General features: G+C 38.2%; 2 protein-coding genes across 2 annotated transcripts; both read left to right on the top strand.

Moving 5' to 3' along the window:
• Window positions 1–1,635: 1,635 nt before the first annotated feature.
• On the top strand, window positions 1,636–5,991 carry LOC149392580 (catalase-like). The gene is made up of 8 exons (XM_089621056.1): window positions 1,636–1,786; window positions 2,400–2,496; window positions 3,875–4,152; window positions 4,245–5,021; window positions 5,101–5,190; window positions 5,341–5,408; window positions 5,510–5,603; window positions 5,694–5,991. Exons 1-8 carry the CDS (start codon window positions 1,772–1,774, stop codon window positions 5,751–5,753), a joined length of 1,479 nt encoding a protein of 492 aa, XP_089477182.1. The 5' UTR covers window positions 1,636–1,771; the 3' UTR covers window positions 5,754–5,991.
• Window positions 5,992–8,429: 2,438 nt separating this feature from the next.
• LOC149392581 (catalase-2) lies at window positions 8,430–11,405 on the top strand. Its single transcript, XM_089621057.1, has 7 exons — window positions 8,430–8,899; window positions 9,047–9,143; window positions 9,232–10,286; window positions 10,363–10,452; window positions 10,707–10,774; window positions 10,873–10,966; window positions 11,087–11,405. The coding sequence occupies exons 1-7, from the start codon at window positions 8,885–8,887 to the stop codon at window positions 11,144–11,146; spliced, it is 1,479 nt and encodes a 492-aa protein (XP_089477183.1). The 5' UTR covers window positions 8,430–8,884; the 3' UTR covers window positions 11,147–11,405.
• Window positions 11,406–13,737: the final 2,332 nt, after the last annotated feature.

Genomic DNA, 13,737 nt, shown 5'->3' on the forward strand with positions numbered 1-13,737 from the left:
AGGGATATCCCATAGTCCAAGCGGTGATTAAATTATTGTAGACACAATAATTTAATCACGGCATTTTCTAAAAATAAATTTTTTAATGACGGCATCTTTATGATCTGGCTTTGGTTCGACTGTCCGAGTGATGAAATGGGCCCACAAGATAAAGAAGAAGTGGGCCCACAAGAAGCCAACTTTGTGGCCCATTTTGATCTTATCCACATGCGGTGGTGGTCTCTCTCTTCTATTGTGAAAGAAAAGTCGTTTCTACCTTTGTCGTTTCATGTAAAAGAAAACCCATTACCGCTCCTCAGCTTCTTGCATATTCCCGGATTCTTTTTGTGAATTCAAACTTAAAAGTCCAAAGGTAATATCTCATCAGAGATAAAGTTTTAGTTGAAGAAAAACCATAATTTATTTTACTTAAGGAGTATGATATTTTGTTTTTGAGGATTTACTAGTTAAAGTAGGCTGTAATAATAAGGGTAGAAAATATTAGAAAGAGTAGTGTTTAGAGTGCGGTTTTAGCGGACACAGAAGGTGGCGCGTGAATGAGCATGGCTTTCATTTCTTTTCATTCTATCTCGACTCGAGTGGACCATCAGTACCTTATTTTTTCAATCATGGACGTTTTTTTTTTTTTTTTTTTTTTTTTTGAAATTGCTCGTTTGATTGTTTTTTAAAAACTAATCTAACAAGAAAAATGATACAAAACCACTTGGAAGTTTAGAATTATAAAATAGTCGACATTTCAATATTTTTAAGCAAATAACCAATTGACATGACATGACAATATTTTTTTTTTTTTTTTTTTAATTATCAATACAAAAGTTAGTTAATTTCGTGAGGTATGTCTCCACTCTCCGTCTTCAAATTATTTACAAGAAGGAGCGACAGTACTTTTTTTTTATTCAAATAAAAAAACAGGACCATGTAGTGTTGCTCTAGGAAAGTGTGGTTATTTTCCTGAAACAGAGCACATGTCATGAGCATCGAAACTTTGCAAATGGAAAGTGGTCCATCTGCGTGCATTTGGCACAAGTCACCAACTGCCTTGACTTGAAATCATTGAAATCCTTTCGATATTTTCAGTGGAATAATTTTTCCCTATAACAAATTATTTAATTAAGAGAAAAATAAAACGCTTGAAATTATTGTTAGTTTAAGAACATTTCACGATGGGCAATATAATATAATATTACATATCATTATCATTTATCACCCACTAAAATACTAATATCCAGATGGCTCCATTCAACCTATTCTCCCAAGTGGTGGCTTATGTTTTTGAATTTTCTTCAATCGTAGTTAAATATATTATCCAGGAGAGCTTTCTTTCTTTCTTTGCTAATTATAGAGTTGTTATAAATGTTATAGTTTAGGTGACGTTGGATTAAGCAAATCGTGTTCGCCGGTATCGAGTCACACGTGGGGTTCAAACATAATGAAGGGATGGGATTGCACTCCAATACTTAATGCAACTGTGGTGTCACTGTAACGCTCTCTCTCTCTCTCCACCACCACAAGTATTAGATCTATTGGCACGTTTCCTGGAATAAATCTAAAATAATATTTATTTGAAGTAGAGAGAAATAACAGTGCAGTGTTTTGATTTGATCTTACTGTAGTAAAAGAGTGAGTGTTAAATTGTGAAGAAATAATAACCCCCAACAAGACTTTATAAATTGTCTCCAAATGAACTAAAGCTTTGCCATATTATCAACCCCCCTGTTCTTATTTCTCTCTCTTACCCCTTTATCTCTCTTCCCTTCCAATCTTGCTTGCAATGGATCCGTACAAGGTATTTTCTTATCAAATTAACACTCTCTTTCAGCTCTTAGCCTCATGATCGATAACATATGTATGATCTGGATAATGTTATTTTATCAACACTTGTGCTTGATATTTGATTATATTTTAGGATCCTACCTATATTTTATGATCTTGAATCTTTGATCGTGACGCCTATTTTTGGTTTCTTTATTATTGATCACGTTTAAGAGATCCGATATATTAATTCTTCCTTTTTTTTTTTAAATACTTAAAAAGGTGATGAAAACAAAGAGATGCTTATATCATCAGTCTCGCGAGCTAGGTTATCATCATACTCTAATATACTAATTTATAACCATCAGATCTTTTATTATTGTTTATTTATGCGAACAAAAATAATCCCTTGCTACTTTTCGACACGTGAGTTATAATTTTTAGATTTAAAAATGGATCATATATAATAGATCTATAAACTGCATGCGCGCGTGATGTGGAATTAGCCTCAGTTAAGAACATGCCTGAAAATATATATATACCTCTAATTAACCAAAGGTATTTAACATGCATCAAGATGATCAGATATATATGTTCGTAGAGTTATGTATCGTTGATGAGTTTGGGTGACGTGTGTGTGATAACAGCACCGACCGTCGAGTGCGTACAACACTCCGTTTATGACAACAAATGCCGGCGCTCCAGTTTACAACAACGAATCTGCCTTGACCGTCGGTCCAAGAGGTATATACATACATATACATATACATATACATATTCATCGTTGTTTGTAATCGTAATCTCTATCGTCGTGTCTATATATGATTTGTATAAACTGGTTGGATGGTGTGCTTTTGTCCTCTTTTGAATTACTCGGTTGCACCACTTTCACACAACAAGCCGGCCGACTCAAGATCTCTTATTATACTTGTCGTTGCCTTGTTTTTGGACCTATCTATTATTAATCCATTTGGTATAAAAGTTCTATATCAGGATTTATTAAAAAAAAATATTCGGAATCAATCAAGTAATTTAACCCACCACAATTATCTTTTATTTGACGGAGGCAGTTGACGTCTGTCGGCCACAATCTATTAAAAAAAATAAAATAACCATAAAAAGGTAGATTATTATTATTTTCTTTTTTTTCATAACATTAAATCAGACTCGCACGTGTTAAACTTCCGATAAAAAAAAAAAAATGACACATAAGCGTTGCGTAGCTACGCTGTTTACTGAATTACTAGATAGTTAATTTAGAAATTAGTTTAACATAAACATGCAAATGAGCTATATATATTAAGTAGCTCTGCGTTTTAAGTTTTAATAATGGTCTCCTAATGGCAGAGTCCCTTGAAAACTAATACATATATAAAACAGTTAATGTTTGTCTAAATTTAAGGACAGCTAAGATTTAGAAAAATCCGGGTATCAATAACTTTTTCCACCCACATCAAGAAATTTATATAAAAAAATAGATACTCTATATACAGTGTACAAAAAAATACAATGGTTTTAAATATTTTTCTTTCTTATGAAGCCGTTGAAAACATAGGATACCTTCGTACAAATTTAACCATTCTTTTATTATTTTTATCTTCAAATGTCATAATTAGCGTGAGACAATACTTATCCATAAAAGGCTAAGCTTGACCGAGAATGGTAAAGTTTTAATTTTAAATATATCATTCACACTTCTTCACCATCGATTTTTTTTTTTTTAAAATGCTCATCATGTGTATATATTTTTATAAATAAATTATAGATGAAAACAAATGCAATTTCAAATTAACATGATTAAGATATAGTCTAAATAGTTATAATACCATGTTCTTCATTTTTTTACATAACCGTTGACATTGATATCATAATTTGTTTCCCTTAAGTAAAGTAATGTTCATATTATAAAGAAGTGATAAATAAGAATTAAAAGTAATGTATTTTTGTGAACTCAAGTGTCAAGAAGACTTTTGGGCCAACAAATTCAAAGCGAGAATCAGTGCTCTGGCCCATCTAGTTTTGAGCATACGACCCAAGTAGTAGTCGTCGTATAATTTGGCGGGAGAGATTTGATAATGGTGTGGATGAGGTGTTTGACAAAATGCGCGATGATGATTCTCAGGGCCGATTCTGCTGGAGGACTACCACTTGGTGGAGAAGATCGCGAACTTCACTCGCGAGCGCATGCCGGAGCGTATCGTGCACGCGCGGGGAGCGAGCGCGAAGGGGTTCTTCGAGGTGACCCACGACGTGTCTCACCTGACCTGCGCCGACTTCCTCCGCTCCCCCGGCGTGCAGACCCCCGTGATCGTGCGGTTCTCCACCGTCATCCACGAGCGCGGCAGCCCCGAGACCATCCGCGACCCACGTGGCTTCGCCGTCAAGTTCTACACCAGAGAGGTCAGTCACTCTCTCTCTCTCTCTCAAATTCTCAATGCTTCTAGTGTTGATTAATGACTTTCAATTCAAATCTCACTCGAATCGGCAAACAGGGCAACTTCGACATCGTCGGGAACAACTTCCCGGTGTTCTTCATCCGCGACGGGATCCAATTCCCGGACGTGATCCACGCGTTCAAGCCGAACCCGAAGTCGCACATCCAAGAGTACTGGCGCGTGCTCGACTTCCTCTCGTTCCACCCGGAGAGCATGCTGACTTTCGCGTGGCTGTTCGACGACGTGGGCGTGCCAATCAACTACCGCCACATGGAGGGCTTCGGGGTCCACACCTTCGTGCTGGTGAACGGCGCCGGCAAGTCCACCTTCGTCAAGTTCCACTGGAAGCCCACCTGCGGAGTGAAGTCGATGCTGGAAGAGGAGGCCATCCGCGTCGGCGGGACCAACCACAGCCACGCCACGCAGGACCTGTACGAGTCCATCGCCGCCGGAAACTACCCCGAGTGGAAGCTGTTCGTGCAGACGCTGGACCCGGCGGACGAGGACAAGTTCGAGTTCGACATCTTGGACACGACCACGATCTGGCCGGAGGATCTGGTGCCGCTGCAGCCGGTGGGGCGCATGGTGCTGAACCGCAACATCGACAACTTCTTTGCGGAGAACGAGCAGCTGGCGATGAACCCGGCCCACACCGTCCCGGGGATCCACTACTCCAACGACAAGATGCTGCAGGCGCGCCTCTTTGCGTACAGCGACACGCACAGGTACCGCATCGGAGTCAACTACCTGCAGCTCCCCGTCAACGCCCCCAAGTGCGCCCACCACAACAACCACTACGACGGCGCCATGAACTTCGTCCACCGCGACGAGGAAGTACGTCTCCGCTCTCCCTATATATATATATATATATATATATATGCCAATCTGATCTGATTCTTTTTGTTTTTGTTAGATTGACTACTTCCCGTCGAGGTACGACGGCTGCCGCCACGCCGAGAAGTTCCCCATCCCGCAGGCCATCATCCACGGATCGCGCGAAAGGGTATCTTTTTAGTAACCCCAAATCAAACCATATAATCATAATCATAATCTACTTATGTGTGTGTGTGTGTGTGTGTGTGTGTGTGTGTGTGTGTGTGTGTGTGTGTGTATATCTACTTATGTAATAATCATAATCTTTTTGGTGAAACAGCGCACCATTCCCAAGGAAGACAACTTCACTCAGGCTGGGGTCAGATACCGCTCCTGGGCACCGGACAGGTATACAATACATCCATGAATGATATTGATATCACATGAGTAGTTGTGCTCGAGAGTGTGTTTTTAATTATGTATCTTCTTCTGCTTTACTCGCGTGACAGGCAAGAAAGGTACATCAAGAGATGGGTTGCCGAGTTGGCCGATCAGCGCGTCACCCATGAAATCCGCAGCATTTGGGTCTCCTACTTGTCTCAGGTTCATTTCTATCCAACTCAAACTTTAAAAGAAAAAGAAAAAAACAAGAAGAAATGAACTAATGTGATTGTGTTTCTGTGGTGGTAACAGACGGACAAGTCTCTGGGGCAGAAGATCGCTTCTCGTCTCAACATGAGGCCAAGCATGTAATTCCCAGGGTGAAGTCAAGTGCCTAAGAGCGTGCGAGAAGAAACCTATAATCGAAAGAAAATAAGCTTGTTTCATATCTGGAAGAAGAATCAATAAAAAAGTGTTTCATTTGTTCTGAATGCTGTGGTGTATGTTTTTCTTATTTACGAACACTACTAATACTAGTGAAACTCTCTCATGAGTCATGTACCATATTTTTCAATCCAATAAATGCTGGTTTACACAAGCCAGTTTTGTATCTGCTTCTTTTCTTTGTTGTAATGCTTGCATTTCGACTTTGTAATGATAATGTATGTTCATGATCAAACGCAGACCACTTTATCATGTGTTTTTATTCGCCTTAGACAATCACCACCTAATTCAACCCCAGGTGATTGAACTCGCTTTTGTGATGTTAACTAGGGTTCTAAAAGAAATAGATAAGAGTTTGGCATTTTATTCTGATCATGAAATTTTTTTTTTCCAAGCGATGAACAGGTTGTTTCAGCCCGGAAGCCATGCCAAACTCTAGATGAACTGGTTTTTGGCGATTCTCCTCGTGTTTCTCTCAAGGTCAGTATTTCTCTCCGCGTTTTACATGGATAACATAACACGTCTAATAGAAGTGATACAAGCAGAACATAGATTCACCTGTGATATTGTGCATGAAAATTTTGGCATAAGATACATAGTCTATAAATATTTGGTCCGTAAGAGTGATTGCACTGCACATAAACATATATATAGGCATTTGGATATTATTGTTAACGTAACTCAATGGAATAAGACTCTCAACCACCACAAAATATGAATGATGGCCAAGAATTCAGATCTTTACTAGAGTGAAAAGCAGCTATACAATTGAAACTATATATTGCGTAATAATATTTGAAAGCGACACTAGATTCTCAATTCAATGAACTTTAGAAGGGATCTTTCCTTTTTATTCCAAATTTTTGGCCCGAGTATTAAAACACTGAATAATATGGAGTTGTAAAAAACTTTGGGAACCTTAAACATACGCTACTCAATTATTAATTGAATTCGTTCTAATCAATTTTGTTAAAGCAAAACTGTAGTTTGTTTTGATAAATCAGTAGTGTATACTCTATAATATACATAGTCTAAGAATTCAGATTCACCATAAATATTGTAGTATGACAAATTTGGCATAAGATACACGGTCTATAAATATTTGGTACGCAAGAGTGGTTGCACATAGACATATATAGGCATGTGGATATTATTGGCAATGTAACTCAATGGTATAAAACTCTCAACCACCGGAAAATATGAATGATGGCCCAGAACTCAAACCTCTAATAATAAATAATGTTGTTCACCTTCAGAAAAAATATCCTCTCCCATCCCAACAAAAATAATAAAAACAGATATACAATTGAAATTGACTTTGTCCTGGTGACTTGTATGACACAATTTAAGAGAGAAAAAAAGGAGTTAAACTGTCATTTTTTTACCAACATTTTGTTTATATCTATAGCTGAAAATCATTGTAATTATTTTTTTTTTCCAGTGTTTTTGTTGGCTGTTGGAGTCACTGAAAATGAAAAGTTATTTCTATCTATCTTGGCACCAGTATCTAACAAAAAAAAAAACATTCCGGACAAAATCGACTGCATTTTAAGCCCTGAATTTGAATTTTGCACGCATATTTGGTGTCTTACAATACAGTGTTTGGGAAAAATGAAAAACTAATATTAAGAGCTTCTTCCCCCTTTTTTTTTTTTTTTCTTCCCTACATAAACCTATGTACTAGAATGCAAATGAAAAAAAAATAGCCTTAGAGAGAAGCGAAGAGACCTTTGTGATTTCATTGGTTTGGGTTGGTTGTACTCGGTTGCAAAGTCCCACTTCGTTATGGTTTTTATTTTACGTGGAAACTAATTTTTTGAGCATAATAATACGGACAAACATAAGGTGAAAGAGAAAAGGGAATTGTAAAATGCGGGCCCCAGAAATGGGCTTTTGTGGCCCAAGTTAGAACCTTATCGGCGGAGTAGAGTTTCAAAGTCTTTTTTTCTCGTAGAACCCCAAAACATATCTTCAGGCAAAAACCGAGCACACGTTTCAAGGCCGCTTAGTGCCTACGTGGCAAATCATTAATGGGCCATGTCACTAAATGACCATTAGTGGTTGTGAGGTGGTCTTATACTAAACACCAAAACCAGGATAAGGAAGTCTCACTTCATGACGTTCTCTCAAAATTCAATATTATTATTTAATACTGTTGCCCACACCTTTATATATCCACTTCTTTTACTGAATTTTTTCCACCATATAAAAAATTAATTTCTGACCTTTAGTGCCAACAATTCTAACTGAAGTATCGGCGTTGAATATACAATTACATACATATCACGCTATGTTCACATATGTTCGACGCTATATGTATAAGATATCATTTATCTTGGTTGTCAATTTAAAATAAGTTTTTTTTATTATTATTTTTTACATATTCATTCCACCGACTATCATAATGTTATGATTTCAATATTTATCATCAAGTAATCTGCGATATGTATACATGGTTGAGTAGTGGGCTCCCATTTATAATAATACGTAGACTCTTATATTGCAAAATGATTTATTTCCCGTGTAGCTTGACATCTTGAACATTAACATAGTATATCTTTTTCATCATTTGATTTGAACTACAAAACTAACTTCATTAAAAAAAAAAAAAAAAAAAAAGAGATATGAAAGTCGTTATGGATTCACGGGTGAGCACGATCAATTAGGATATAAACCACATTCCATAAAACATTTAAGGATGATCATTAACATGAAGTAAGCAATATCATTTTGTTTCATATTTGTCACAGTTATAAATGAAACTAGAAAAACGGGATACGAGATTATGCTAAAATTAAACCGGTCTGAGAGTAAATAGTAAATTTGACGATGACGTCACATATTGCGTCCGGTGGGATAAGAGAAGTAGATAACGATGATGAGTTATTGGGATATGTGAAACACAACTAATATACACTAAATTTATAAAAACCACAACACTTCGTTCGGTTCCTTATATAAATTTGTCTTCCGTCGTTCGTTGGCCACACGAAATCTCCTTTTTTCACAACTGCATTGGTTTTTTTCCCTTTCTTCAATCTTCTTCGCTCTCTCTCAATATGGATCCTTACAAGGTACAATCCTCTTCATCTTTCTAAATCCCTAACTCGATTCCGTGATGAGCAAGGCCTTGAATTGAATTGACGCAGTTTGATTGAATAATTATTATGAATAAGCGATTGCGATTTAATTGAATAATTATTGATGTATGGAATGAACAGCACCGGCCTTCAAGCGCCTTCAACTCCCCTTTCTTCACCACAAACTCCGGCGCTCCGGTATGGAACAACAACTCTTCCATGACCGTTGGACCAAGAGGTATTCATTTAAGGAATTTCTTTTTCGTAATCAGACGAAGAGGTATCTGTAGAATCTTAGGGCTTTGAATCTTGGAAAAAAAAAACAGGTCCGATTCTGCTGGAGGACTACCATCTGGTGGAGAAGCTGGCGAACTTCGACAGGGAGAGGATCCCGGAGCGTGTGGTGCACGCGCGCGGAGCGAGTGCGAAGGGGTTCTTCGAGGTGACGCACGACATCTCGCACCTGAGCTGCGCGGACTTCCTGAGGGCCCCGGGGGTGCAGACCCCGGTGATCGTGCGGTTCTCGACGGTGATCCACGAGCGCGGCAGCCCCGAGACCCTGAGAGACCCCCGCGGGTTCGCCATCAAGTTCTACACTCGAGAGGGCAACTGGGACCTGGTGGGGAACAACTTCCCGGTCTTCTTCATCCGCGACGGCATGAAGTTCCCGGACATGGTCCACGCCCTGAAGCCGAACCCGCGGTCCCACATCCAGGAGAACTGGCGCATCATGGACTTCTTCTCCCACCACCCGGAGAGCCTCAACATGTTCACCTTCCTCTTCGACGACATCGGAATCCCCCAGGACTACCGCCACATGGACGGCTCCGGGGTCAACACCTACACCCTCATCAACAAGGCCGGCAAGTCCACCCTCGTCAAGTTCCACTGGCGCCCCACCTGCGGGGTCCGGTCGTTGCTCGAGGACGAGGCCGTCCGCGTCGGCGGCTCCAACCACAGCCACGCCACGCAGGACCTGTACGACTCCATCGCCGCCGGAAACTACCCGGAGTGGAAGCTGTTCGTGCAGACGATCGACCCCGCGGACGAGGACAAGTTCGACTTCGACCCGCTGGACGTCACCAAGACGTGGCCGGAGGACGTGCTGCCCCTGCAGCCGGTGGGGCGCATGGTCCTGAACAAGAACATCGACAACTTCTTTGCGGAGAACGAGCAGCTGGCGTTCTGCCCCGGCATCATCGTCCCGGGAATCTACTACTCGGACGACAAGCTGCTCCAGACCCGAGTCTTCTCCTACTCCGACACTCAGAGGCACCGCCTCGGCCCGAACTATCTCCAGCTCCCCGCCAATGCCCCCAAGTGCGCCCACCACAACAATCACCACGACGGTTTCATGAACTTCATGCACAGGGACGAGGAGGTACATATACTTCTACTTCTACTTCTACTCACTCTTATCATTCTTTTTCGACTATCCTGATCACGTTTCTCTGCAGGTCAACTATTTCCCGTCCAGATACGACCCAGTCCGTCACTCTGAGAGGTACCCACTTCCTCCTGCCGTCTGCTCCGGAAAGCGCGAAAGGGTCAGTTTTCGTTCCCTGCTTTTGAATTCGACAAGGTGTTTATTTTCCATTTCGGGATTCCTCATTATTAACCGATACATAATGATGAGACTTTAGGCCGGTAAATAATTAGTAAATGCACGGTGAGAAAAAAAATCATTTTTTTTTTAAATAAAATTAGTTGGAATTTAGGATTAGCCCTTGGGAGAGGTTCGGGGTCATATCTTGTTGTATATTCGAAGGTGGTTATAATTTAATTATTTTGGTAAATGCAGTGCATAATTGCAAAGGAGAACAACTTCAAGGAACCAGGAGAGAGATACCGATCCTTCGCTCCAGACAGGTATGCTCTACTCTCGCTTTCGACCATTTTTCAACGGTTTCGATACCATATTTCTAGAATGGGTTTTCAAGTGTGGTGTGTGTATTGCGATGTTTCAGGCAGGAACGGTTTATCAAGAGATGGGTCGAGGCTCTGACTGACCCACGTGTCACACACGAGATCCGCAGCATTTGGGTCTCGTACTGGTCTCAGGTCTCTCTCTCTCTCTCTCTCTCTCTCTCTCTCTCTCTCTCTCTCTCTCTCTCTCTCTCTCCGATACACGTTAGAAATATTGTTCCTAATAAAACTTGTATTGGTGGTGATGAAATACAGGCCGACAAGTCTCTTGGTCAGAAGCTAGCTTCGCGTCTGAACGTGAGGCCAAGCATTTGAGAGAGCGTTTCGTTCCGTGCTCGTGCAAATAAGAGCTGGTTTTGAGTGCACAAACAAGCATAGCGAAAACGTTGAAACCTTTTTATATAACAGAAAAACAAGTCGTTTGAATTGGTGTGTGATATCATATACTGAGAGAGATTCCCATACTATGACTCTCTGTGCTCGTGTTTGCTCTGTTATGATAAATTCCTATTTCATGCTGTGATCTACCATTGGTGAATGAATAAAGGTGTTGAGACAATATTATCTTTTACAATTGGCCTTTGAAAGACGAGTACAAATCTTAGATTCTATGCAAATTGCGACTAGTGCTCTCATAGTTCATTTCGTATATGTTTCTCTTAATCTTCGTTTATGTTTGCTACAACAGATGTGTTTCAAGTTAATTAATATTTTAGCCCGTACTCTAAAGTAAACTTTAAATTATAAAATAGAATTCAAACGGTTTCAGAACAAGTTGGCGGGTTTATAGTAGTGACTGAAGTTGAGAACATTAAAATATTATGCTGGTGAATTGGCATTGGCATTTGCATTGGCATTTGCATTGGCATTTGCTTGATTCAAGATTGTTTGGAAGATATGTTCACACATGCTATTTTTTAAGAGATAGCATACAAGAGATATACATTTATACACATACATGAGATAAATATACGATAGTTCAAAGTTTTTCTCTCTAAACCTTCATTTTCACTCTAAGATTAAGCTCCGTTTTAAACCTGGAAAATAGGAAGAAAAGTGAAAATACAAGGTAAAATAAAAGTACGAGGGAAAACAAGATGGAAAATCAAAATTATATGTTGTGCTAGTTAGAAAATACGATGGAAAATTGAGGGAAAAGTGAAAAAAATACATACAAGCGTAATTCTCATATAAAAAAGTTTAGAGAGATTCTCATTTTTCATCCGATTTTCCGAAAAAAAAAATGGAACTCTCACTTTAATAATATATTTTTCCTCCATTTTCCCTCTTATTTATTTTCTATCATAATTTTTTCTGTATCCAAACAAAAAAAAAAAAAGAAAATAAGGAAAATTTTCATTTTCTTTCACTCTTATTTTCCGGATTTCAAACGGACTCTTGAACCTTTTTCTTGTTGCCTCTGTCACGCCGCCCCCTCCCCCCGGTCCCTCTTAGGAAGGCCTTTGTTCCTCACCGGTAGTTAATATGAAGATCGGAAAGCTCCACCATGCTTTCATGGCTAATATTAAATTGAAACTCCAACTAATTTGAATGAAATGTAAGAACTCTTTTCAGTTAGACTTGCTGATCTCATTAGAATTTGCTTCCTTATTCCCCTCCCCCCCTTCCTTTCTGAGCCTTCCCTCTCTCAGGTGTGGAACAAATAATATTTTTATAGTCAAATAAAAAACTGACAACCATTTTTTTTTTCTTTTTGTTCTGCTGATATTACTAATATTTTTATACTCAATAACTTTGCAAGATTTGTCTCGCTGGAGAACTTATTAACCAGTTTTTAACTCAACCAAAAATGGGTAGCGTGAACCCTTAATGACAAATACAAAAAACTATTTGATTCCACATAATAATATGTTTTAATTTAATATTCCACTTCACCCACTACGTTGCAATTGCTTACGTATTCTTGGTATTCGTCTTTTTTCTCGACTCTTTCTCTGTTCATAGGCACACTAATAAAGGTTACACAGTTTAATTAAATATTAAGAATAAAAGATTCCAAACCTACCATGGTTCCGAAATGATTTGTTCTACTTATAATTACATTTTATAAATTATTATATTATGTTATTATTTTATAGCTTTGATGATTCAATCAAGCCCAAAGCTAAACCATATATACATTTATAAACAACTAACTAAACTAATCATGGTCTCTCTCTCTCTCATACATACATATATATATATATATATACATATATATATACATATATATATATATATACATATATATATATATATACATATATATATATAGTTTGATCGATTCATCATGTTACTTAACAATAGTTTAACGTCCAGAGTCTAGACATAAAGTCTTCGCATTGATTTGTGAAGCACTATTATAAAAGTGAAAATGTATTTGTTTTAATTTTTCGGAAAAAATTTTTAAAAATTTTTGAAGTTGTTTTGTAAAAAATAAAAAAACTAAAAACAAATAAAAAGTGTTTTTGGAAAAAAATTTCTTCTTTTCTCTTCTCCTTCTCCTCATCTTCTCTTTTCATTCTTTCAAAAACAAAAATGAAAACTATACCAAATACTTTTTTCAGTTTTTTCACTTTCTCAAAAACAAAAATGAAAACTGTACCAAACAGCTTTTTGATATAGTGTTAACTACCAAACACAACCAATTAACTTTCCATTTCGTTAATATAGTGTTAGCAAAAGTTTAAAATACCGACGATATATCTCGACATATCATCGATATATCAAAAAATGAAAATATTCAATATAAAAACTACTATAACCCACTAAATATAGATGCACTATCGGTATTTTTTTTCTTTCTAATTTTTAACTACAATAAATTTCACTTTTACAGTGGTCGTAAACTATTTTTTTTTTACTCGAAAATTATGTTTATAATTATTACTACATGCACAATTACA

This window comes from Urtica dioica, chromosome 7, assembly GCF_054948205.1.
Source record: "Urtica dioica subsp. dioica isolate 48M chromosome 7, U.dioica_male_clone48M_v1_H2, whole genome shotgun sequence".
Lineage (NCBI taxonomy): Eukaryota > Viridiplantae > Streptophyta > Magnoliopsida > Rosales > Urticaceae > Urtica > Urtica dioica.